Raw genomic sequence first — 26256 nt, 5'->3', positions numbered from 1 at the left:
TTACATCAGCGGACACTGTCGCGTGTGGAACAGCAGTGCGACTCTTGCATCCCTCTGACTCTGCTTCAAGCCCATCTCAAGGATACATCCCCTGCAGCATCTGATGGGGTTTTTTTCTGGGCATCAAACAGGAGTCTATTTCATTAAAAGTTTGTTTTTTTTCTTTTTTTCAACCAGACTCATCTGCCAACTCTGCCTCATCACCCAAGAATGGCTTCAGCAGCACCTACACTACAAAAACTCACACAGACGGGCGTCAACTGTGTTACTTTCAACTCTGTCAGACAAGTCCCCACATCACATTCCATTTTGTCCAGAATCACTGGGCACGTAGTACTGACACACACCTCTTCCTCAGTCTCTGTGCCTTCCTCTGAGATTACCTGAAAAAAACCTCTTTTGAACGTTCCAGATGAAAATCAATCACACAAGAAACTCTTTAAATAAGATTTATGATTCATTCCTGCTTTGCGGACTCTTGTCCCCATAGAGCTACTGTGGCACTACCCTCTGGAAAGGAAAGTGAGTATTTTGAGGATATTCCACCCAGAAATGGGACAGAGGCTCTCAATATCAAGACTTATTTTGGAACATCCAGAATTTGTATATGAGAAAAAGAGACACCACCACAGGAGCACCAGTTTGTATAGATATGTCCATAGATCTGTATTTTTATTGTTTTATATATATTTATAATATATTTATATATTTTTAAAATAATCCCTTCAAAATCTACCCTCCCACCTAGCAAAACAAAGATTAAACAATCAAAGATGGCAGCTGCATCCTGGAGCAAAGTATCCCAGGGGTCACATAGAGCCAAAATGATTGCTGAGCACACTCTTCCCAAGGTTCTGTGACGCCCTGTGGGCGCAGAGGTGATGGACACAGTTTTATGGCTCTTTAAATTGACCTGTCAAAAAGACAGGGACAGAGAGAGAGAGAAAAACACACGGCCGTGGCGATGGGGGCTTGAATGGTAGGGGAAGCAGCAACACATACAGCTGTAAGCTTAAGAGTGTGAAATGCTGGGAAGGAAAGGAGGGAGACACTGTCTGGAAAGTTAGTAAGAAAGGTAGGAAAGAGAAGAAACATGCAGGAGAATTAGTTGGCAAGATGGATCTCAGAGAAGAGCTCAGAAGCATCACGCTTGGGACCCTTGCTACCCCTCCATCCCCTAAATCTCCTTCTCTCACCCTCCCAGATGTGAAGGGAGATCCAACTAGTTTGATTTAGACCAAATCTTCGCGCTGCCCCGGAGCCTGTAGAGAGAGGTGAAGGGGAAGAAAAAAAAAAAAAAAAACAAAAAGGAAGAAAAAATTAGAGTGGAAACTCAAGCTGATCTCCAACTTTCTTTTTCTAAATTCACACAAGGAAGAGCAGCTGTTCTTTGCTAGAGAACAGAAGGAAGGCTTATGAACTCTGCTTCAGATCAAGGGCCACAAAGATTTCCCCTCAACACAGCAGGAAAAAAGCTCAGGCGGGGCTGCATCTCTGACCAACCCTTGTGCAGGGTCAGCAACCTCACCGCTCCGAAACAGAGAGCTCCCCTCAGTGCACCTCCTGCACACACCCACAGCACGGCTCTGTCCGTTTGCCCCCATTCCTCACCCCTTGGCTTTGGAAGTTTTCTTGCTCGCCTGGCGCTGGTTGGTGCCAGGGGCCGGCTCCCTGAGCTCTGTTAGGTGCTGTTCTGGGTCTTGGGATGTGGCTGCTGCAGCGGCTGCTGTCGTCACTTTTATTGTCTTCTTCAGGTTTGCCACCTGCAACAGCGGAAAAGCAAGAAGCAAGGAATTTCCCGAGGTTTTTAGCTTGGTTTGGTTGGATTTTTAAGTTTGTTTCATTGCTTCGTTGGTTTTTTTTAAAGCAAGCCTTGGAGTTAAGAGCTGCAAGCTCAGGTCAAACAAGAGAGCCAACAGCTGTCCAGACTCCGGCACTACAGAGCAGCATTAAGCTGATTTAGGGCTCTTCTGCAGGCACAACCCCCTGCGGGGTCTGGCCTAGGAAAAAGGTAATGCCTCACTCGAGCAAAGACCGTACCAACTGTGGGGTACTGTTTCTAGTCGCTTTAAAGTAAGGGGCACTGGCTGCTTCCTCTCGGCCCACTCACCTCGCTCTCTATCTGCTGCTTAAGTGCAAGCTGTTGCTCTTTATGTTGGTTGGCCCGGCTAACCTGTTCTTCAATGCCTGACAAGACAACCTCGCAGCCGTGGCACCTGGAGAGAAGACACAGAACTGAAGGCCAGGTAATTTACAGAGCACAGAATGAAATGTGAACGATGACAGATTTCAACTCTAGAGGCCAGGAGGACCAGAAGGCGACAGCTACACAAGGCAGGAAAGACACAGGAGCAGTTCAATGTAATAACGCAGCAATGTTATTACCTGGGAGGGGGACAAATACAGTGACATTAGGTTAGGAACTACAGATATATGCTCAGGAAGCCTCCAGCCAGCAGCCAGGACTGTGCAAAGGTTGCTGCAGTCTCATCCCTGCTCCAGCAACAAACAGGAGAATTTGGAAAACTATTTTTGGAAAATTACTTTCCGTTGGAGTATGGGAAAGGGGATCAAGAAAGCCACCTCACAACACTACCCCCAGCGACACACAGAGGATCTGGGGAAGCCACCAGCCACTCCTGCAACCTTTTTTGGGTGTTAGTATCGGGGGCTTCCTCCTCACCACTCCTGCAATGTGCGGGTGATGGTGCTTAGCTCCTCCCTCCGGATGTCCCTCCCAATGCTGTAATCCACCTCCAGGCGCTGGTTCCGCTGATCCAAGCTCCCTCGCAGCACATCTGCGTACACCGCCTCAATCACGAGGTCCTCCAGTTGCCGAACGTTCTTCAGCTGTAACTGCTCCAGCAGCACGGAGTAGGGGATGCACTGTGGAAACAGGAGGGTAACTAGCATGAGGCAACCCCAGCGAAAGGAGTATGCCGGGGAGGAAAACAGGGGCACTACCTTGATCTTGGCAGCCAGAGTGACGACCGACAGGTGCCTCAATTTGTTCTTCTGAGCCTCTGTCAAGGGAGGGAGGTTTGCTGCTTCAGCTGTTGTCAGGGGAAAGAACAGGCTGTAAGAATTTATGCCTCATTTTCCATTTCCCAGCCCCGCACCGGTGCGCCTACACCATCCCTGTTCCTTAAAGCATCTGCACGCCAATCCCCAAGCGATGCTTATCTCGCCAAGCTATCCTCTGCTCAAATGTCCCTTTCAGAGCAGCCTCCCCCCCGGCCTCAACCCACCCTCGGGCTGTCTCCTGCCTCATTTCTGCAGCCCGGCCAGCCACAGCGGCCGTCCGCACCCGGCCCCTCGCCCGCCTGTGCCACGGGCTCTCGGCGCTGCCGCGGCTGGCACGGGGGCAGCCCGCCACCGCCCGCGGCCCCAGGCCCGGCCCGCAGCGGGGGCACCGGCGGGGCCGCGCCGTGCGGGGGGAAGGGCCCGGGCCCCGCCTCACCCAGGTAGTCCGCGTAGGTGCCGTAGGCGAAGATGGTCAGGAGGCGGAACACGGGGGAGAACTCGCTGTCGGCCAGCTGCGGGGACACAGCGTCAGGCCCCGCTGCCCTCCGCCAGGCCTCCCGGCCGGGGGGCGCCGCGGGGCCGGGCGGGCCGCGCTCACCTCCCGCACGGCGGGCATGTCCAGCAGCTCCCCGAACACGTAGATGCCCGGGGCCTCCAGCACCTGGTGGATGAGGCTGGCGAGGGCGGCGCCGCGGGCCGCCTTGGCCAGCAGCAGGAACTGCTCCTGGCTCTGCCCCGTCACCTTCCCCTCAGCCGCCATGGCGCTGCCGCCGTCCCCCGCGGGGCTCCGCGCCCCGCCGCGCCGCGCCGCCCCTCCCGTAGGCCCCGGCCTCGCCGCCGGCAGCCACCGGAGGCCGGCTCAGCCGCCTCCTCGCCCCGCCACGGCTCCTCTGTGGTACCGCCGGCATAGAACGGCCACTTCCGGGTGCCGCGCCACCCCGCCCTGCCGCCCTGCGCCCGCCTCCTACTGGGGGAGGCCGCCGCAAAGCCCGCCCCCGCCGCTTTCCCATTGGCCGGCCACAGAGCCGAGCTGCGGGTCGCTCCCGCCGCAAGTGCGCCCCCCGCCGGCTCGGAGGGGCGCCGCCTGCCGGAGCCGCGTCTGTCGGGCTCACCGGGCCGCCGCCCGGGCTGGCCCTGGCCCCTCCGGCCCCTCCCGGCCCCGGGGTCCGGCGGGCACAGGCCCACGCCGGGTGCCCGCTGCCGCCCCGCCCCGTGGGGCCCGAGGCGCGGCCCGGCCTGAGGCGGCAGGAGAGGCCCGGGCAGGGGGCCCGTCTGCCGAGGCGCGGCTGGGGGCGTCGCACCGCGCTCCCGCGGGGCCCTGACAGCGCCGCTGCCCACGGAGCCGCGGCCCTGGCATGGTGGAGCTCGGGGCCCGGGGCCTCAAGGGGCAGCAGGGCCCGTCCGGGCTGGGCCTGGGCCGTGCAGGGACTGGGCTGCGGGGGGGTTATATGGGGTGCGGGGGGCTGCCTGTGGTGCAGGGGCTGGGGTGCGTGTTGTTCCCGGGGGTGCAGGGGGTTCCCTGGGGTGCAGGGGGTTCCAGGGGTGCAGGGGGTTCCAGGGGTGCAGGTGTTCCCTGGAGTGCAGCCTCCACCTGGCCTGCGGTGGCCACAGGCACCAGCCAGCCATTATCTCTTGCTCTCCACCACGCTTCATTCCCTGCCTGCTCGCGGCTTTCCTGTTCCTCGCCACCCATCGCCTGTCAAAACCTCCCCTGAGCCGCCCAGTTGTACCAAAATGTGTCCCAACAGGCTGCAGCTGGCGTAACGGCCACAGCACCACCTGAATGTACATGTATTTATGGGTCTTCCTGTACATTTTGGTGAAAATCTGCTCTTCATCACTACAATAAGTACATTAAAATAACTGATGAGGAAACAGATACACTGCTATATGCACAGTATTTTTCATATTTCAATGATAATATTCTATAAGTACCATGCCCGAATTAAAAGAGATGCATAGCCTACCGTGTGCGTGCCTACACATCACTCTCATCTTTGCTCTGCTTTCACACCATTAAGATCTCACTATTTGGGGCAGTGGTTTGGGGATATGTAAATGTAAAACATCTTATGTTGCAAAGCACTGTACTTATGTATTTAAACTGTGCATTTCTTAAATCCCTGCATGCACCCCCTCCTCTACTGCATCAATTTTTACCAAAAAAACGCTTTACTATCTGCTGAATCATTAACCATCACACTTGTCAAGAAATGCATCCCTGATGCAGGCAGGGTATGGCCATAAAAAGATAGTTTAAACACTCTACAAGGATAGAAATGTTTATGGTGTGCTTTAAGTATCTTTTCATGGGCAAATGAGTTAGTGTAATGCGATCAGGAGGCATCACTGAGGGCACGCTTCCCTGTGCTAGGTGAAAGAGCTGTTTTTGCAATGATTGGAATAAAAAGTGAGGGTCATTTTGGAAAAAAAAAACCCAACTCTTCATAGCTCTTCTTGTCTTGTGTAAATCGTGTGGTAGGCAGAGGTGAGCTGTGAGGGGGATGGGAAGGACAGCAGTCAGCAAACGCTAATTTCAGTGACCAGTATTAAGCTGTTTGGCCAAGAATTTCCAGTCTAGCACCAATGTCCTCATGGCTGGCTCCTTTAGAAATCAGCGATGATTTTCTGTGAAAGCAAAGGAGGCAACAAAATGGTGGGAGCCCAGTATAGTCTGTGCAGGCAACATGGTTTTAGCATATTAAAATCTTGGTGCTGCCAGGGCAAGTTTGTGCTCCGACACGTGATTGCCAGCAAGAGAACCTGTCTTCAGCTTGATCAGTTCAGCACATATTAAAGGCAGCTGATTGTGCTTTGATGGACTTCTGTAAGCGTAATATCTTGAACTCTTCATCTGGGTAAAGTCTAAGTTTGTTAAGGTTTTACTTGCCAGTATCAACGACCCTTCCCTCATCACTTGCTTTGACTCTAGTTCTTCTCACACAGCTGCTGGTGCTGAGTCATGGACAAGGCTCCTTTGGGGTACTGTACTGCTCCAAACACAATTTTAGAGCTAGAAAATACAACCTGTGGCTGCCTTGGGGAGTTAGATCATTGTGTTTCCCTGTGAGAAGTTGCTCCAAGCTCATTCAAATGGCCATATGTACCATCCTACCCCTTCTCGGGGTCCCTTCAGTCCCTGAGGCCCCTTCAGCGCTTGGTCTCTGCACTGAAGCTACTGACAGAAGGGAGTGGTGTGGCAAGCGATGGTCAGTGTGGAAAACTGAACTTCTAACATTGATGGTCGTGCCACGGGAATTAGGTGGGCATCACTCAGAAGTAATTCCAGACAGAAGGAGCAAAGCAGCTCAGTGCCTGGGCCAGGGAGGCAAAGAGGGGCCCTAGCAGGGGAAGGTACCCAGCCTTGTTCTGGCAGAGCATGGTTTTGTTTGTGTGCTCTGATGCCCCCTGAGCTTTGGGATGTCTCAGGTTCATTTGCCTCAAAAATCTGGAGCAGAACCAAGAGGCTTCTCTGGTCAGCTGCCATTGGTATGTACCCATGTACCCGAACGCACCTGCTCAGGGCATCGCCAGCAGCTGTCCTGCCCCAGCTCCTCGGGAGCACGGTGGTAAGGAGCATCTACTGCACTCTGTCGGGCAAAATGTCACCGAGACACGTTTTACCCAACAGATGCATCTTCAGGACAGGCTGAAGATCATGGTGGCCCAGGGAAGCGGGGAAAGGTTATCAGCCTGTGTTCTCGAGCTGGCAACATCTGGGCTTCTCCATATATCAAGATTAAGGGAGAAGCAGGGCTTGTAAGGTTGGGTCAGAGCTGTGAAGGCAGGTTACAGGGAGGTATTAACACGAGGACTATCTCCTTCCTACTTTTCCCTCTCTGTTTCTGTATTTAAGTCTCATCCACATAGCCTTACACCTGCTCTATTCACTTACACCGCCGCCCAGTGCATTCAAATCAGGTTCAAACGTAACCCTGCTGATTTGTAGTGTTTTATTACTCTCTTCCCCACCCCCTCACCAGCTTCTTCCATCTTGGTTTTATCTCCCTATCGATCTGCTTCTCTCACACTCCCTGACATGCTTGCTGCCTTTCATTATTAGTCAGATAAAGCCAGGCAGCCCGAGCATCCCAGCTACGTGGTGCTCTCTGTCCTCCTCCTCTGCTCCGACTCCTGGGTCCCGCGCCCTGTGCTGGCTCCCCGCTGTTTGTCTGCTCCTTCTTCATCCCACATGGAGCTAAAACAAGGGCAAAGACCAGAAAGTCCTTTGAATGAATGGGATCCTGAGCTCTCCAAACGAGAAGATCGTCATCTTCCCAAAATAGGCAAACTCTCGTGAGAGCGCGTCGTGGGAACATCCCTGCAACCTAGCAAAGCCTTTGCCTCGTCCCTAGGTCAAGCTGCTGGCTGTTGAGATTAAATTCCAGGCTCCCAGAGTCATTAGCTCTCGTGCTTCCACTTCGTTCACAAAGCAAACGCCTATCTTTACGGTCACAGGGAAACTGTGAAATGTGATTTTCATGTAACCTAAAGAGTCTCAAGTAGGAGGCGAAGAGTGCAGGCAAAAGCAAGTCTTTACAACATTCCATAATATTAAGATAAATCTCATGACACGGGGAGGTTCTGCGTTGTTATTTCTGAATGTCTGCAATTTCTAATCCTTGCTGTAACCACCCCTCGCATCATCCTTCTCTTCTGATCTCACTCTGATCTTCCCAGAAAGAAACCTCCATGCTCTTTGCGCTGTAGATCCACCTTCTTCCCTATGCGCTCACTGTCCCACTTTAAAGCCCGTAGAGCCGTACTGGCTCATTCTAGGTTGTTTCTCTCTTCACCACCGCAGAATCCAAATAACTTGTCAAAACACTGATGATATTTTTTCCCCAGTCCTCTTCCAAACATAGCTAGGGTCACATCTTCTGAGACTATTTTTCATAACTGTGTGTAGCACAGACTCCGAGACAAAAAACACTGTAAGGACAAAGGAGGCTGGGGTGCATCGCTCAGGTACCAACATGATCCAGAAGGTTTTTAACCCTGTAACGTGTGCTGCCCTAATGCACACAGGGTCATAAGACCTCTACCTTGGTGCACCTAAAGGCACCTGACAGCAGCTGCTTACAGGAGTTTAAAAGAGGGTAACTGGACGGTAACTCTCCCTCCGACCCGCGCTCGCAGCCCACAGGATTTTGCAGACCAGGAATCAGCTTCCAGACAGGCCTCCAGTTGTGATTCAAAGACTCCAGAAGAGAGAGAGGATCTTGCACTTCATTTGGCAGCTTGTTTCCGTGATTAATCACTCTCCAGTGGCTGGCTCTTGTTATTCTCTGCCAAAATACCTGGTAGACTTTTCCCCAGGAAGGAAGCGATACTGCAAGCAAGTCATGTCTCGTTCTGCTTTTTGATACATTAAACAGGTTGACCTCTTTAAATTACTGAGATATCCAGCCTTCGGATCACCTTTGATTCAAAGTTATTTTTAAAATATGGAGCATGAAGCGGTGCAGTTTTCCAGCATGGGACTTACCCAGATACAGGGAGAGGCTTGATCATCCCCGCACTGCTCTTCCTTCCTTCTGTCTTTGCACAGCCAGGGATCACTTAGATCCATTGCTGCAGCCTGGCCTCAGGTGGGCTTTTCTGCCAGTTAGGATCACTAAATCCTTTTCAGATCACCTCTTTTCAGGGTGGGAAATTGTTCGCTGTAGATACGGACATTTTTTCTGCTCACGGCTGTACAATTTGCTCTCGACTATCTGAGGAGACGTTTTATGAGAATGACCACCTTACCGAGTGCAGTAGGTCATTCTGTGCTGGTCCTATCCTCATTATTTTTAACACTCCAGCAATATTTGTGTCCTCAGTAAATCGTGTCAGAATGAACTGTACCTGCTCACCAAGCACTGAATAAAATGGTGAGTCATACCTGACCCAGGACTCGTTCCTGGGCATCCATGTAAGGAACACTGCTGCTCCATGGTGGGTTTTCAGGGATGAGCTCCTTGGCGTCTGCAGGCCATTAAATGGAGTTAACCAGCCCACTTAACCTCCTGCATTGCATAACGCTACTTTTTTCTCATCAGCATGCTTTCAGATATTAATGCTACCAGAAGCCTGGATAGATCTAAGCCATCATCTTTTCCAAACAAATCTGTAGTCACATCAAAGACCGGCAAGAACAAAACAAGTTTATGCAGCAGGATTGGTTTCCTCCAAATCAGGCTGATTGGCATTAACTGGAGAATCTCATATCAGCTCTTTTCTGCTTTGCCTAGAAAGTTTCAGGTCTTCTGTTCGCTCTTTTCAAATATTGGCAGGGCACAGCTCTCTGCCAGTCTTCTGGGATGTCTCTGATACGCCAGAGCTTATTAACCAGTTGCTTGGTGAGCAGCGGGGCCGAGGAAACTGGGTTCTCGATGGACTTGTTTCCTATATATTCTATACTTCCCACTACCACACCTTCAACTGGGGTATCTCAATGACACCCTTTCCACTGTTGGCCACATCTGAGTTCTTTCCTCTTGGTCTACAGCCTGTGTTGCCAGGCTTCTCCTCCACCGATCTCTAACATACGCAGCTTTCCCAGTATTTTCTGCTGAATTATTTTGGCTTGCTGGCTGCGCTGCTCCGACCTGTGGGGTGCTGCCTGGCAACATGGCTATGGATTCTCTTCCAGTGCAGGCACCGATAGCGTCTCTCTCCTCTGTCAGGCTGACAGTTTTCATACAACTTCTTGGTGCTTATTTACCTTTTTAGACGCTGGTTCTTGTGTCCAACCCGTGGCGACTAACAGAGACCAAGTTCTGCAGATAGCAGGGCAACCACATGGGTCTCTCTGCCCTTCAGAACCAATGCTAAGAGCAGCTGGAGCGGGCCACTTGGCCCCAGGACTCTTGGGTGTAGGTGATCTGCATGTGGTGATTTAGAAGTGACTCCACCAGACAGAAATAGCAGCCTCATATCCTTCCCAGGTGTGGCTGGGCAGGGAGGTACTTCATGGTCCTCATATGCTGACTCCTCATTTGAATCCTGGCCAGAGAAAATTTTTACATCTCCATCTTTTTTCCATCACCACATCACTCTCACGTTAACATTTTCAGTGTAATACTTTATACTAGACGTCACGCTCATATCCTCCTTCCGCAGCTACCCAACTGCTCCCCTGTCAGCCCACCTGGTTCCACCTCTCCCCTCAAGTTTCCCTGCAATTTTACATTTACATCACTCTGTGCCCAGCCCATCCGGAGTATCTCCTGTTGCCACCCTGCTTCTCTAAACCTATGCTCCGAAACAAGCAAGCCATTCCCTTTGTAGCACGTACAAGGGATATGAGTGCCATCAGCCCTTGTGCCCCCTGTTCTGTCACCTCGATGGCTTTCCTGACCCCCTCCCACCATCTCCCAGGGTTTCCTTGGTCCCTGCATCCTCGTTCTCTCTCATCTCTCTGGCTTCTTTGACTTCCTTCTGTAGTTTTGCTCGTCAGGGGATTTTCAGTGTTTGCATCATTTGGATTTTCACCCTTTAACTGACCTTTCCCTGGTTGAAATTTCTCATCTGTTTTGTGCTTCCCAATTATACTAAACACATTTGTCAGGACTTGAAAAGGTCAGAAAGAGCCCGCATGGCTGATGTAGCCCCTTCCAGAGCCTTCTACCCTCTGCTACTCCCAGGTGAGAAAGCAGGAGGAGAAGCACAGAAGGCAAGGCAAGAGGAATGCCGCCTCATGCCGCACTGCCACATCCCCGGCCGTGTCTGTACAGGTGGTTTCTTGGGATGCATGTGCGAGAGCTTGCTGAGCGAGCTCTGCGCACATCATTTGTACAAGTCCCGGGAGGGCTGGAGATGAAAAGGCTCTAGAATGTGACAGAAGCCTGGATAATCTCTGACATAAAGCCTTGTGTACATGAAGAGGACAAAAGCTGGGGGGCTCAGCCATGTGCGTGCCTGTTGACACACCATGGCACCGTGTCTCACACAGACCCAGATAGCGACGTGACATGACATTCCCCCACCCCGCCAGCACCGTCCTCCCAGGCCCCAACCTCCCAGCGACCATATGCCTTAACACAACTGCATCCCCCTGCCGATGCGCCCAAACACACCCCAGCGTTGCTCTCAAACACGTGAAAAACCTGTTGACTCTCCCAAACACGTGCAAAACTCGGAACATCCCAACATGGGAAATCTTGGATCAGCCTGGTTTGTTAGCACGGGAGCTCCGGGAGGCCTGATGGAGAACAATGGACTCTGTCCGAAGTTGCCATGACCTGCCGCAGGCATCCTGCTGTGCTCAGGACTGGTGCTGTGTCCATTTGTCACAGTGCCCGCTCCCGAGGCAACGCAGGTTGGTTTACAGCTCGGTGCTGTCTCTACTATTTCTTTCTGTTTTTTCCCAGGGTCAGTCGCAGTCTTTCCTCATTGCTTTATGATGAAAAGTTTGATTGTTTCTGAGGATCTGAGGAAATTACTTTTTTGCTTCCTCATATTTCAGACCCTGGAGTGGAAACTGTCTTTCTGTCATTGACTTTCTTCTCTCGCCTGTTGGTTGCTGAGCTGCTCCCTTCTGATTTGGACTGTGCTCTCTGTCTGGTACTTGATGGTGGAGGGAGATTTTCCCCATGAAATACCCGGCCCCTCAAAGGCAAATCAGCTTCTTTACTTTCGCTGTCACATCCCTGCCATTTCCAGACACATCCCATCCATCCCCGGCATAAAACGCGCTTGGGGACACGTTCAAACGACCTGGGTGATCCCTCAATGGGGAAACCCACCTTGGACAGACACACCCCCATTGCTCCCCACAGCACCCATGTGTCCCACCCGGCCCACGCGTGGGCGGCTCTGGGCGCTGCCCGTGAGCCTCGGCCAGCCCCCGCCGCCCACCCGCCGGGAAGCCGCCCCGGTACGGCGGCGCCAAACCCGGGGATGATGGACGCGGGGACGGGGGCGACGGGGGGACGGGACCGGCGGCCGGGGGGTGGCATCTCCCCGAGGGGGCTGCTGCGGGGCGGGGAGGGGGCGGCGGGGGGGTGAGCCCGGGGGGCGGCCCGGCGGAGGGGGATCCCGGGGCGGGGGGCCTCCGCCCCCAAGGACGGACCCGTCCGGGGGTGGCATTCGCTGGAGCGAGCTGGAGCGACGGGTCCCTTGGAGACACCTCTCTCCATGGCAACCTAATCGCTTCCTGTGAAGATCCCGAAATAACCGACGAGCTGGGGGAGCGGGGCCGGGCCGAGCCGAGCCGTGCCGTGCCGTGCCGTGCTGTGCCGAGCCGAGCCGAGCCGGGCTGAGCGGGCAGCGGCGGGAGGCGGCGGGGGGCAGGTCCGGCGGGCGGCGGGCGCGGGGTGGCGGGAGCGCAGCGCGGGCGGCAGCGGCAGGAGCCGTCACAGGCGGGGCAGGGGGCTCCCGGGCCGGGGGGGGACACGCGGTGCCCCCCGCCCGGCTCCCCCGCCCGGCTCCCCGGGCTGCAGCGGGGGGCACGGTGCCGGACGCGCCCGTGCCAGCAGCCATGGGGTTAACGGCAGGCAGCGAGCGAGAGAGACAGAGACGGAGAGAGAGAAAGAGGGGCTGGACCAGTCCTCGGCAGCTGTTTATTTCAAGGCATCTCTCGCTCCCTCTCCCTCAGCCAGGGCTCAGCCTCATCAAACCTTCCTCCTCCTCCTCCTCCTCCTCCTCTCCTTCCTTCGTCCTGGCCATGAGAGGCACCGGCAGCAGCAGCTGTGCTCCCCCAGCCCCCTGCTCCGCCGCCCCGGCTGCGCCCCACTCGGCTCCCCGCAAGGTAAGTTCATCCTCCCAGCCCGGGCTTGGGGACGGGGCGGCGATGGGGCTGCGGGGGCGAGGGGCAGGGAGGGATGCACGCCCGGCTCCAAGTCATCTTTCCCCGTCTCCTTCCCTGTGTCCTTTCTCCCCCGTTTTTCTTTTCCCTCTCCCCATCTAGGTGCTCTGTCTCCTTCTAGCCGGCTATCTCCTTCCTAACCACCCCCCACCCCCCACCCCCGCTCAGTCTGGGGCAGGGGGTGCCCGAGGCGCGGGGAGGGAGGGGGCACAGCCGAGGCATCGCTGCCTCTCGCCCTCCAGCTCTGGGCTCCATCACAAAACCTGTTGTGCTGGAGCACTGGAGCCTGCGCTGAGGAAGGCGACTTCAGCCAAATTGGCGCAGCTGGAGGAAGGAACCGGAGGGGTCAGTCCCTCCCGCGGCTGGCCGGGGGTGCACCGTGCCAGGGGGAGCCGCTCAGCCGTGGAGACTCAGCACCTGAAGCACTCGGATGCCCGGGAACAGTAGGAAACTGGGAGGCAGGAGATTGGCAGACTCATGACATGTATTGCAGGCAGGCACTAGATGGCAGGGGACCGGCATCCTAGAGTGCTGCTTGGAAAGGGGCCACACTCACAGTTCCCAAATGCAGGAGACTTGAGCTCAGAGGACCATTCATGGGCTTCACACGCTCATTCCCTCAGACGTCCAAATGCACCATCGCCCTTCCAGCCCCGGTTCTGCCCCAGACCCGGATTTCCAGACCCAGCCCGTAAGTGCTCGCCTGGTGCCCTGGCACAGCAATTCCCACCGGCGGTCACCGAACGCTGCAGGACCTGCACTGACACAGGGCAAGCGGTGTCAGCCCCTCCGCGGTCCTGCCGGATCCTCCTGGGCACTGCCACCAACCCTCTGAGCCTCAGATGCCAGGTAGAGCCTCCTGACGTGAGCCACTGCATTCAGGCTGCTATCCCCCAGCCCCAGCCCACTCGGCGCTGTCGCCCCCTGAACCCCACGCAGCGGGAACTCCTTCCTTGGGTGGCCTCGGCATCTCCCAGCCCAGGGCACCAGCATTCGGATTCCCGCTCCCAGCTGCCATAACTCCTCCAAGGGCAGCAGAATTACCTCCCTGGGGTAGCTGTTCTGGGATTCCTCCCTTTCCCCGTCCCCACCCAGCCAAATACAGCAGGACATATATATAACCCCTTCTCGCCAGCACCGGGGTTCACGCTTCCAGCTACCAAACCAGAAATGCCTGCATCTCTGCCTCTTGGACCACCAGCTCTGGGATGTTCATGGCCACTGAGAAGAATATAGGCGTGGGGTGCCTGGGGCACTGGGCAGTGTGGTGGTGGGGGCTCACTGTGCCTAAACTTGCTCTGCTGGGTGCTTGGAGATAGCTGCTAGGTTCTACGGTCCCAGAGCACAGCCTAGTATCGGTAGCTGTCACCATAGCCCTTAATGCTGGCTGGGAGTTAAAAAATGACAACCAACCTAGCGTTCTTTCTCTGCGAGGAGGGCTGAGTCCTCCTCAGGTTTGTTTTGATTTTTTATCACTATTTTGAGTGGGATCATTGCTTGGGGGGGGGGGGGGGGGGGGGGGAGCTGGGTGAAGGAAGGATTTGCATGAAGCTCTCGGTGCTGTGGGGTTGCTAATGGCGAGCGTTATTTCAGCCGGCAGTAAGTTTCATAATCTTGGCCCAGCTCTTGTGAATGTTCTGTTCCTCAGGGTCATAAGCCTCTTTCCCCTTCTTCCATCCCTTACCCCTCTCCCCAAACCGGTTGGCAATTTCATTGTTCCAGTGGAATATATCCGTCATGTGAGGTCATCGCTGCATAAGGAGAGGTGATTGATTGCTTAGGTCACTGGGGCCTGTCCCATGCTGGGCTTTGAATGCTGGCTTGGAGACCTTGGACCAGACTCTGTGCCCGAAGGTGATGCGATGTGGGGTGCAGAGAGGCATGGTGATGCGTTCCCGGCAGCTCGAGTCACCGAGCAAACAGACTGCTGCATTCTGAACTAGCTGGAGCGCTCAGAGAGCAGGCAGCTTCATTCCTAGAGGCACAGTATCACAGCAGTCAAGCTCGAGATGTTACAAAAATACAGATAGATCATCATCTGCCAGCCGAGTCAGACAGAATCGGGTGCAACTCGTTTCCCATCCCCGGATGGAAGGAGACTCTACCCGCTCCTGGCTAACACGGCTTGTGTATGCTCGGCTTCATCCAATTGCTCTCCAGTCAGGGCTGATCTTGCCTAGGCAGCCAGAAAGCTGGGAGATTCTCAGATTTTAAGGCCGGAGGGACCATTTTGATCATCGAGCCTGACCTACAGCAGAGCACAGGCCAGAGAATTTCACCAATTTCATTTTCTGCATCAAGCCCATAACTTCTGATCGAACTGTAGCATCTCTTTTAGAAATACAGCCACGCGAAGGCTCCAGGCGGTAGGGAACACACCGCCTGCCTGGGCGCATTTGTGCTAGTGTATGACCCTCTTTATTAATAGTATTGTTCCTCATTTGAATTTGTCAAACTTCAGCATTTTGTAGCAGAAGGTTACAGATGGCATTTGATGCAAGGGATCTACGGCGTGGGTATTGCTTGCACACGGCCGGCACCTCAGCTCTGTTATTCCTGTGACGGCTTTTATGTTTGGAGAGGATTTATCTTTGGGACCACAGTATGCAAGAGTCCTGGCCACAGAGGAGTTATGGGCAGCAAGTCCTAGGGCTTCCCTGGGCGTGGTAGCCCCTGAACTCTGGAGCTCAGGGTGTCACTTTCGGGGTTTAGTCTGTGCTCCCTGCCCAGAGCAGGGGCGCAGCAGGTTTTGCTCCTAGCCATCACTTAGCTTGTCAGTTCCCAGCCCCCTTGGTGAACTGGGTAACACGCTTTGGGGCATGGCTGCTGCGATCTGCTTTCTCACCTCCCAGCAGCGGCGGGTCCGTGCTGCGGGAGGCTTACAAAGAGGGAGGAAGCACAGCTGGGTCCCTGACGCTGGGGAACAGCAGCAGGATTCGTGCTTCCATCCTGCAAATGCAACAAGAGCGGCTCCTAATAGATTAGCCCCAGGGATCTCTGGTCTGGACCGGTAGTGGGATCCATATGCAGAAGCAAAGAGCAGTGTAATTCTTACTCACGGCTTTCAAGCACCAAGATTCACAAACTGAGCTCAATGAAGTGCCCTGGGGAAATAGCTTTGTCATTCACACTCTGTCATCTGTGCATCACAGGACTGGAACGCTGCAATGAAGGCTCTGTACCTAGAGTGAAAATACCCAGGTCTGTCTCTGGACCCTGGGCGTAGCCTTGTCCATTTTCATCACAATTAGACTTGGGAAACAGATCTGAAAACAAGAGCCATGCCATGTGGTACTGGTGCAGGAATCCAGTCTCTCTGCTCTGGCACACAAAGGCCCCTTGAACCCTTGAGGGTTGTGTGGATACTGGGGTTTATACATCCAGGTAGTGGAAGCATTGGCTTCTTCTCTCTGAGGAGCTACGGGTTTACTCAGCATCCGTACCGGGAGCTGCACACCGAGCTGACCCGCTTGCCCTCCAGCACAGCAGGGTCCGTGCCCGGGGCGCAATGCCCACTGCCGGCGGCTCACTGCAGGCTGCCGCAGACGCGCCTTGGCTGCTGCTTTGTCAACAAGCCGCCGGGACATCCATGCTACATGTGCCGTGGAGTCCAGCCCGCGCTGGCCGGCATCTCCACCTGACACCTTCCTTTGCTCGCACGGCGTTCATGCTAGGGGAGACACCTCTGTGCTTCCCCCAGCTGCTCTCCGGCCACGAGATGATCAGCAACCCGGGGTGCGTTGACTGAGACTGACTGACGTGGCCTCGTTGGGGCAGTCAGCTGGAGCCACCGTTGGGGTCGGGGCATGTGGAGCTCACCTGCCCCTCACCGTCAGCAGAAGGACCCATGCACAGCGATGCCTGGGGTCTGAGGGTGCCCAGCTGTCACTGCCACAGCATTACATGTACGCGAGGAGGCTGGCACTGGGGCTCGCTCCTTCCCCTCAGCTCCCGTTAGGGCCATTACGTGCTCGATAGGGCAGAAATTCAGACTACTGGGTGTGAAAGCAATTCAGGATTTGGCTCTGTAGGGTTGCTCATTCCGAGGCTTTTGGACCCTGGGAATCCATGGCCTGGGGTGCTGCTGCTGGGTCTCGCAACCTCAGCCGAGAGCTACAGCGAGGTCTTCATCATAAAACATCCCAACAGGCAGGAGGGAGGGGGCAGTGAGCTAGGTGACCCGACACGCCTTGCCCCTACACCCAGGCGCTGGTGGAGCCATCTGCGTTAGAAGGAGTACACCCCTGACGTACCGCGCTGCTCCACGGGGCTGGCACGCACAGGGGTCTGCCTGCACCCAGAGCAGATCTCCGCTCCAAGGCTGGCACTGCCGAGAGCCACGTCTCCTCTTGCCTGATGCAAAACAGCCCCCAGGCCCCCAGGCCCGGAGCTGTAACAGAGAGTGCCATGCCACGAGCAGAGCAGGCTTTTCACCCCAGGGAGCTGCTGTCCCACGGTGAGTCCCAGGCATGGCCCCAGGCCACCTTGAGATCATTTGTGGCGTTTGGGTGCCCTCTAACCTGGGGACTCGCTTGAGGAGGTCCCTGATGCTTGGAATTCCCTCCTTTTCCAAAGTCCTAAAGGAATTCTGTCACGAATCTGTGTTGCCAGTCATGATCTTCCATGGCATCGTGACCATAATCCAGGTGGCCAAGACCTCGCCAGCCTCTGGCCTGGGAAGAAACTTGCTCCATTCTGCTGCTTCTCTGCAGAGCTGCATTTTAATACTGAGCCCCCTCCAAGGCTAAAGAGGTTCAGGAGCAAAGTACAAAGAAATGCTGAGAATAGCTGCTCTTTTCTCCTCATCTTCATCTCAGGATCCCTCCAGAGACTGATCTTGCCCTGGAGGGAAAGGCAGGGCACATTAGCTGACAATTCCTTTTTTTCCCTGTGAACTTTGTTTAAATATTTAACAGAAAGAAACTAAAAATATCCCCAGTTAATGCAGCAGGAGCTAGACAGCCACTCGCTCTTGGGTGCTGTTCCTCCCAGCCCCTATCCTCAGGTGGACAGCAGGGGCATGAGTCCCCTTACTACAGCACCCGGGCTCTTCCCACAGCAAGGGGAAGCCCCCCGTTGGGGAGGGGCTGGGGTTTTGGATCAGGGCATGAGCTGGGCAGGAGGGGACGGCAGGAACCCCCGGGGAGGTGCGAGGTGCGGGCTTGCCCTCCACATTGGCTGCCTCGGCCGAGCATCCCCGTTTCTGCAGCCCAGCAGCCATGGAAGAGCATGACCATGGGCTGTCGGCATTCGTGCTTTCCCCTTCACGAGGAGGGAGCGAGCTGAATATCGTGAATGATTTCTGTGTGCGTGTGTGCATGCAGCCTTTGTTGCAGAGAGGATCCCAGGTCAGGCACACAATGGCTTGCAGGGAAGCGCTGGCACTGCGCTGTGCCCGGCCAAGGGAAGGGGCAGGCAGCATGAAGGGCAGCTGTGCCACTGCCGGACCGATGCCAAAGGGTGCCGGTGCAGAAATCCGGCCGGGGGGGACCAGCCCTCACTCCCTGTCCCCACTGCTGCCTAGTGCTGCTCGCCCTGGGAAGGTGGGAGAGAAGGGGGAGGAACAGCAGAGGAAGGGTGGGACAGGAGAGTGCGGAGGACACTAGGACAAGGAGTGTGGGAAGGTAATTCCATGTTAGCTAAGAGGAAAGTAAATACTAAATATTTGATAGGTGTATTTTTGCTCTTAAATTCTTTAGTAAGGCTGGACTTTTCTCGCTGATTCACTCTCTCAGTTGCCTTGGTTTATCACTCTCGTGCTTCCCCTCTCGCTCCCTCACCGGCACACAATGAAGAGGCTCTTTTTTAAATAAACGGATTACACGCTTTACACTATAAATAAACACAGGAATTAAGATTCCAACTTGGTCCAGCAATAAGCAAACAAAGATGCCGAATCCCCCTCTCGGCCCTCAGACGGGCGAGTCCCCACGGAAGCTGCGCATGTGCCTCCACACGTGTGCTCCAGAGATTGCTCCTCGCTTCCATGTGCACACGCTGATGCGCGTGCTGCTGCATGGTGCCGGGGTTGGGGGACGATGCACCTCTGCATGGCAGAGCGCGTGGGTGATGGGGGGCACGACGGGGGCACGTGCGGGTGCATGGGTGCCCAGCTGCTCCTCCCACTGGGGCCAGGAGCTTGCCCTTTTTTTGGAGGTGGCCTCCTCCAGGGAGACAGCGGTCACAGCCGGGTGAGGCGACGCTGACACCTCCCCCTTTTGGTTCCCAGTGAAGAAGATGAGACGGGATCCTCGCTGAGCAAAGACGCTGTTGCATCTGAGATGGAGCCCAGTGCTTGGTAGGTTCACGGCTTCCCACAATTCACTGGTGATGCGGGAAGATGACGGGAGCGTGGGTGGTGGGCTGCTCCCGGCTGCTCCGGGCTTGGCTTTTTGATGGGAGGGATGTCTCACGTAAGGCTCTCCTCTTCCTCCTCCCCACCCTGCAGCAGGATGCCTCCACTCCTCTCCTGCATCCACTCCCTGCAGCTTTGGCATCTCCTCCTCCTGGTCCTGGCCGTCCCTCCTCCTGGTGTCTGGTCTCTTCGTTCTCGGGGTCCAGCAGCCACTCGGCCTCTGTGCACCCGTCGGAGCCCCTCAGCCCCACGGTCCATTTGCATTTGGGACAGGACCTCGCTGCCGGAGAGGGATGCTCGCTTCGCCCTGCCACGCCAGCGGTCCCTGCCCCCCCGGGGGGGAGAGCTGCGGCACGTCGTGCGGCTGAGGCGCCAGGCAGCAGGAGTCCGCCCTGCCACCCCCTCTGGCTTTGAGGACGGCATGCCCTCCTCCCAGTACCCCTGGGCCATCGTCTGGGGTCCCACAGTGTCGGATGAGGATGGAGGGGACACCAATTCGGCCAACCCAGGCTTCCCACCGCTGGGATACACCTTTGTGTCGCCACACGGGATGGCAACGGCGCAGCCCAACTCCCACTCGCTCCTGCACAATGCGGGACTCAACCTGCGGGAGACCCCGGCCACCCTACGGCCCTTCTTGTTTGGGCCCCGGGGGGAAGGTATATCTGCCCTTTGCTCCTTTTGCCCCCAGTCCCCGCAGGAGCAGCTCCTGCAGAAATTCACAAGAGCCCTGGCAGCAACCTCCCCTTGCACTGCTGCTCTCCGGGGACTGGTGGGGGTGGCCGTCACACCCCCCTCTCCTCCTCTGTCTCACAGGTGTGGACCCCCAGCTGTACGTCACCATCACCATCTCCATCATCATTGTCCTAGTTGCCACCGGGATTATATTCAAATTCTGGTGAGTGGGGGCTGGCCCGGTGGAGGGTGTCACCACGCCAGTGCCTGCATGTGGCTGGGCAGGAAGGCCAGTGGGTTTGGGAGCCATTTGCCCCAGGGATGCAGGTCTGGTGCCACCAACCCTTGCGAAGTTTGGCACATGGCGAGCTGGGCTCTCGGGCCAAGCATAGCGGGATCCCACAAACCTCTCTGCTGCGGGGACTGCTGCTTGCCCAAGTGGGCACTCTGCATCACCCCTGGTCTCTCTCCAAAGCTGGGACCGTAACCAGAAGCGCCGGCGTCACTCGGGGCAGCAGAGCGGTGGGAGGCAGCAGGAGAGCCAGCAGCCCCTCACGGACCTCTCCCCCACCACCGTCAGCATCCTGGGACCCTACGGAGACTCCCTGGCCCCCACACCTGAGCAGGAGGAGTCCAGGCAGGGCCAGGAGAAACTGGGGGGCCATGGGAAGAGCACGGCTTTCCAGCTCAACCGGTGAGTGGCTGGTGAGCCGGGGCGGCGGGGACGGGCAGGCTGGGGCAGGCCAGAGGAGCCAGCCGGTTAACGGGGGCAGTGTGGCAGTGTGAGCACCCGTTGCTAATTGATTTCCAATTCCCTTTCCCCCCCAGAATCCCACTGGTGAACCTGTGATGCTCACGGGAGAAGCAGAGCTGGCTCCCCCCAGCCTCCCGTCACAGCCAGCGAGCACAGACTCCCGCCGCCTCTGCTACCCCAGGAAAAAAAAGACCTCCTTGTGCCACGGCCCACCACCACCATTACTAACTCACTCCACCAGGACGTGCCTGGGCAAATGGATGGGCTGGTCCTCCAACCTGCTGGGGGAAGGTTGGGGACTTCCCCCCACCCCCACCCCAGCCCATGCAGAACAGGGTGATGAGAGAGCAGGATGGTGGGAGGGGAGGTGGCTGGTGGTGGTGTGACATCTTGCCCCCCTGGCCCCTCTCCTAGCACACACGCAGACACACACACTTGGATCTCCGTGACTCTCCCACCAGTGCATGCCTGACATCGGGGGTAGGCAAGGTGGAAAGGTGTACCCCTGTCCCCATGGGCCCCAACCCCCTCTGTGTCCCTTCCCATGTCATGTGCTTTGAAGTGAGCGTTGGAGTTGGGTGCTGTAGGATTGCCTGCCGGGGCTGGGGCTCCCCTGAGCCGGGACTTGGGTGATGGCAGGTTCTTCTGCTCCCAAGGCGCTGGCCCTCCCAAGGGTCCCAAGTGGGGGTGAGGCTTGGGCAGAAGAGGCCTGCACAGCACCCGCCCCCCCCCCAGCAAGCCATTTCCTTGAAGGAAATGTGACCTCCCCCCTAGACAGAAGATATTAACTGCTTTCCATTTTCTTTCTGCCTAACGCTCTTCTGTTTTTTCTCTTCAGCTTGTATCTTTCTTCATCTCTCTGTCCCCAGTTTTTTTTCTTTCAGTTACTCCCCTCCGCCACTTCTCTTGCCAGTTAAAGTTGGAAAACGTTCCTTTAGCTTTCCAAATGTCTTGATCTCTTGGAAGCCTCCTTGCTGTCCCCCTCCACCCCGCCAGCCCACTTCAGCAAGGTTTTTCTGGAGAACATCATTCTATGGTGATGTCCTTCAGAACATTCGAGGTGGACCCTCCGCCCATCACGTTACTCACCAAGCGTCCTGTGCATCGGGATGCTGCCAAAGCAGCTAAAGCGTGGCACGCAGACACAGCTGGGCATGATGAACTCGAGTTTTGGCCGGGCTGAGGTAGGGAATTGCTTTCAGACGCTCATGCCGCAGGCAACAAGCAGCAGATGTGACTGTGCCTGGGATGACAAAGAGCAATTTTGAGTTGACCTTGGGAACGTTTGGAAGGCTGCCCCGTACTGCTGACAGGTCTCTCCTGGAAGGTGACTGGAGACCCCTGAAGCAGCACTTGCCAAGGGCATGGGAGAGGGTATATGGGGGGTGCCAACTTTCGTGAGTGTCTTGCTCCAGATGGCTGGGGACCAAAACCAATGGCACAGGTACGGGTGCACACCAGTTGCCTGAGCGTGTACTTTGGGGCTGCAGTGGTCCGTAGGGCAGGTGGCCGCGCTGTCAGCTGTGTGGGTGAGCCAGATCAGCCCATCTCAACCTCTTCCTACATGTGGACCCCTGGGTGTCCCTTTGAGGAACTGTGAAATGGCAAATTTGAGCTTCGTGACAGTCATTGCTCTCCATCAGCTTTTGTGGGCACCCTTGAAGCAATTCACAGATGCCACACCACGAGGCACTGAGCGGCAGCGATGCAGGCTTAGGGCAGGTTGTCCCTGCACCGTGCAACACCTGCAGCTGCTGGGCTCATGTGCCCAGAGTCAGGAGAATCACCCACAATTTGAAGGCCCAAATGCACCATTCAAAGTCTCTGACAAAAGTCATCTTGGAGAGGAGGAAATGGCCCTTTCATCCTTTATCTCTTCAGTAAAAGCCTATTCTTTATAGGACAAAGCGCAGGGAATTTCATAAGAGTCCTGGTTCTGCCCATTTACCCAGCTGAACTATTGGGTGATCATGGGTCCCATCTGACTCACCGTGAAGGACATTTAAATGAGAGTGTAAATTGCCATAAGCTTCACAAAAAACAGTAGAGATTTGGAGAAAATGACAGGTCAAATAAAATTACTGGCTTATTAAAAGCAGCAAATGGCTGAAAGATGTAGGCGGAAAAGGACTCTGGAGGTCTCCAGTCTAAGTGCAGTTTGAGTCTCCGCTTATAGCAGGGTATATTATTGCTTTACCTTGGATCAATCTATTACCGAGCCTTTTCCTTACTCAGGCTCCGTTCAGGGCTCTGGCGGATGTTCAGCCCGCTGCCCCTGCCAACCGGGAGCAGCTCGGGGCTGTTGCCCCTCCGGCTGGCGCAGCCACACATGGGCTGCAAGGGGCTGCGCTGCTCAGCGCTGGCAGTTTACAATACAATGCCTTGAACTGGTTTAAATAATCTTCCAGACCAGATTAATTAGATTGCTCTTTGATCAATAGGGCTTGTTGAAATAAGGCCAGAGTTTAGACTCTACCACTTCAAGGGCTGTCCCTGGACTTTCCCTTCCCACGCGTGGCGTGGAGAGCAGGTCTGTAAGAAAGCGGCAGGGTGCTGCAGGAGATGCAGTGGAAATATTTTCCAACGCTTGACATGGGGAAGCCCTGCGCTCAGCTGGCCAGGCTTTTGTAAACTCTGCAAACAAATCAGATTTTGGTGGTTTGGGTTTTTTCCTCCGCTTTTAACGTGCCTCTGGTTTTGGTCAAAGTACCTCCAGGGAGAAAAGCTTTTCACGGATACTGTGGTAAGGGGGAAACTGGAGAATGCAGTAGAGAAAACTATTCAAATGACAGGAGCTTGGATAAGCTGAACATCTTTTCCAAGACCAATTTTTCTAGCCAAACATGTTTTTAGAACAGTCATCCACTCTCTCACGTGAAACAGGTTAGATACGGGAAACAACTTCATTGTCCTGCCCTGCTACATTTTGTCCCTGGAACAAAATGTTCAAAACACATGTGGGCACACAAACATTCTTCCAGTCAATAAATAATCTCACTGGATCTGTTTTCTCCATGGCTGGAGCCTTAGAAACCATCTTCCCCACCACGGACTGGAGGCAGAGCGTGCCTGCAGCCCCTCGCCCTGGGCCAGGCTGACACTGCGAGATGCGCACATGGACGGGCTGACGGCACCAAGTTCCAATCCAGGGCAGAGGCCAGCACCTTCCCAGTCACAGCTTATCAGGTTTCCCTGCCTTCTAGGTGACTGGAAGAGAAAGGTTTGGATTCATTTTTTCCAGTGGCAATTTCACAGAGAGAAAAGTGGGTGGGGAAACCAATGGAAAATGTTCACAGCCTTGGGCTGAGCCTGCCTAACCTTTCTGCACAATTAAAAGGGAACATCCAGGTGGGTGGGTGAGCTGGAGGAACCATGTCTCTGCTCAGCTCCTTGAGGGTCCTGGCTTCGTTAGTGCAAAGGTGGTCTTTCCATGAGTGCAGTGGGAAGGTCTGGGGAAGGATCTCTCTCCTCTGCCCTGTACTGGTTTGGAGCAGACACTGGAGTCTCCCGCTGTTTACCCACCAGAGCGTATGACCACAAGGCCAAATCCTGCTTGGGCTTTCCCATCTGGTTGGTGGCAACTGGTAGGCAACAGAAGGCACTGCTTCCACATCGCTCCTCCGGTCCACTTCCCAGGGACTCGCATCCAGCTGAGCATCCCACGGCTTCAGAGAGGGTTATCTACCTCTTCCTCAACGGCACCTAAGTGCCCTTCCAAATCTGGCCCCTTCATTCCCCACTCCCTTTCCCAATAAGGAAAAACGTTTGGAAAGGAGCGGTTTGTTCATTCCCCACAAGTTCTCAAACACAATCACCTTCACACTGTTCTGAATTAAAGTGCGGTTTTGGTTTTTCACTCTGACAAACCATGTCGATGGCACAGCCTTAGAGCCAAGTCCTGCAGCACAAAAGCCCCGGGCCAAATTCCAGCCCCCAGCTGCACCCCTGCTGATGTCTCCCCATAGTCCTGCCCCTACCTTGGGAAGACCATAGAGGGCGACCCCCTTCCTTCACCGACTGCCAGCTCTCTACTCCTTTTTTCCTGTTGTTTTCCCTCTCCCACTGTTTCCCCATTTCCCATTCCTGTCCTGCACCACAGTCTCCCTCCCAGTTATTTCTCCTCTCCTACTGTTTCACTCTCCCCGCTCCTTTCTTGTTCTACCTTTGCCACTTGGTCTCGTTCTGCTGCGGCTCCCATCCTCCCCTCCGTCCTCCCTCCTGCTTCCCTGCTCAGTCTCGCTCTTCCTCCTCCCCTGCCCTTGTGCGCTGTGATATATATTTTTGTAGGAATTCTCTTCTCCTTGTGGTGAAATATTCAATTCTTGTGGGATGTTAGTTTCAACATTTTTAAATAAACCTTTGCAAAATACTGGAAGCAGAGCACTTGCTGCTGTGGCAGAGGCTGTGACGGAGATGTCAGGGTGGGATGAGGGGGACTTCGTCCTGGGCAGACCGCAGTGGGCAGGGACTCAGGCATCTGGCATTTCACAGTCTCTCCTGGCGGGGGGTAGATGGGCCAGTTTGGCCCCACATCCATCTCGCCTTGGTCTCCTTGCTGGCCAAGGAGGCTCTTTGACCCTCTTCCTGCATTTCCACGGGAGGTGGCACCTGATGGAGGAGGCCTTGCACATCCCCTTCTCCACCAAGGGTGACTGTTCTACCTCCGGAGCTACTGCCTCCCAGCCACGCTTTGGGGCTGCTGGTCCCACACCAGCCTGTGCTGGGAGCCAGGATGGCCAGGAGAGGTGAGAGAAGCTGAGGGGAAGGGAGGGAGATGGAGTGATGCTGGCGCAGAAGCCTCCCTCGCTGTTCCCCGCGGCTGCCTCCGCAATTTCTATTTACAGCCCTGCTGCCTCCCCTCCTGGCCACAGTGCCGCTGCTGTTGCTGGTTTCCAGGGCTGCTCTGTAATTAAGCATCCTTGTCTCCTGCAGCTCCCCCACTTCACAAGTCCCGACTGTGCTGGGTGCTGGGGTGGGCACGGAGAGGGTCCTTGAGACCAGTACCGGGCATGGTGGCTGCTCTGAAGGGCTGCTCCCCAGCAATGGTAGGAGGATTTCTGGACGCTGGGGACAGTCCCCGCCCCCCCCTCCCTTTGCCCGCTCACTGTCCGGGTCCTTCGGGCATCGGAGATGTCCCTGACCTGCTGCATTACTGTCTGAGGAAGGAGCAGGCTCCCCAGCCCTGACCTTGGACTCTGTCCTGGGGTCTCTGCCCACTGGAAGGACCCAGGACCACGTCCCGCCACAGGGCCAGACCCCTCCACATGACACCCTGTCCCCTGGACAGCATCTCTGTGGGCTGGAGGTGGCCCCGGGCCCATCGGAGGGCAGAGGTGCCTGCAGTGGCTGTCCCAGGGAAAGCACACATGGGAGGCTGGGCAGCACCTCTGCTGCCCCTGTGCCAAGTGTGGCAGGACGAAGCCCCTCACCCTTGTTGCTTTAGGTGGCTGGTCACCAGCTCCCTGCCCCCCCTGCTGATTCTGTCTAGTCAACCACATGGAGCGGCTCTGGGGCTGGGCAGCTGGAGAGACTTGACTGAGGAGGCGAGAGATTCTCACTGTGCTGAAATCACAGCCTCATGTACTCATCAGCACAGTGGAACGTCTTGCACAAACCTCATCTGCTTCCAGCCAGAGCTTCAGCCTTTCTTGCTGA

General features: G+C 55.6%; 2 protein-coding genes across 5 annotated transcripts; one reads left to right on the top strand and one right to left on the bottom strand.

Annotated features, from left to right (window-relative positions):
* Positions 1–249: 249 nt before the first annotated feature.
* Positions 250–3929, bottom strand: COPS7A (COP9 signalosome subunit 7A). Of its 2 annotated transcripts, XM_037387657.1 has the most exons (8): positions 3623–3929; positions 3461–3536; positions 2965–3053; positions 2684–2886; positions 2111–2216; positions 1612–1763; positions 1197–1262; positions 250–383 (listed from the first exon to the last, which is right to left on the bottom strand). In XM_037387657.1, the coding sequence occupies exons 1-7, from the start codon at positions 3782–3784 to the stop codon at positions 1223–1225; spliced, it is 828 nt and encodes a 275-aa protein (XP_037243554.1). In that variant the 5' UTR covers positions 3785–3929; the 3' UTR covers positions 250–383; positions 1197–1222. The 2 variants fall into 2 exon arrangements, with proteins under 2 accessions (XP_037243554.1, XP_037243553.1); XM_037387656.1 differs by lacking the exon at positions 250–383 and having other exon boundaries at positions 642–1262.
* Positions 3930–12367: 8438 nt separating this feature from the next.
* LOC119149345 (PILR alpha associated neural protein) lies at positions 12368–24968 on the top strand. Of its 3 annotated transcripts, none has more exons than XM_037390492.1 (6): positions 12368–12760; positions 19047–19115; positions 19269–19831; positions 19989–20070; positions 20323–20541; positions 20676–24968. In XM_037390492.1, the coding sequence occupies exons 2-6, from the start codon at positions 19099–19101 to the stop codon at positions 20695–20697; spliced, it is 903 nt and encodes a 300-aa protein (XP_037246389.1). In that variant the 5' UTR covers positions 12368–12760; positions 19047–19098; the 3' UTR covers positions 20698–24968. The 3 variants fall into 3 exon arrangements, with proteins under 3 accessions (XP_037246389.1, XP_037246387.1, XP_037246388.1); XM_037390490.1 differs by having other exon boundaries at positions 12369–12760; positions 19266–19831; XM_037390491.1 differs by lacking the exon at positions 12368–12760 and adding an exon at positions 13336–13666 and having other exon boundaries at positions 19266–19831.
* The last annotated feature ends 1288 nt before the right edge of the window (positions 24969–26256 follow it).

This window comes from Falco rusticolus, chromosome 5, assembly GCF_015220075.1.
Source record: "Falco rusticolus isolate bFalRus1 chromosome 5, bFalRus1.pri, whole genome shotgun sequence".
NCBI lineage: Eukaryota > Metazoa > Chordata > Aves > Falconiformes > Falconidae > Falco > Falco rusticolus.
The sequence above is the reverse complement of the archived record's forward strand: the minus strand, read 5'-3'. Positions and strand labels throughout refer to the sequence as shown.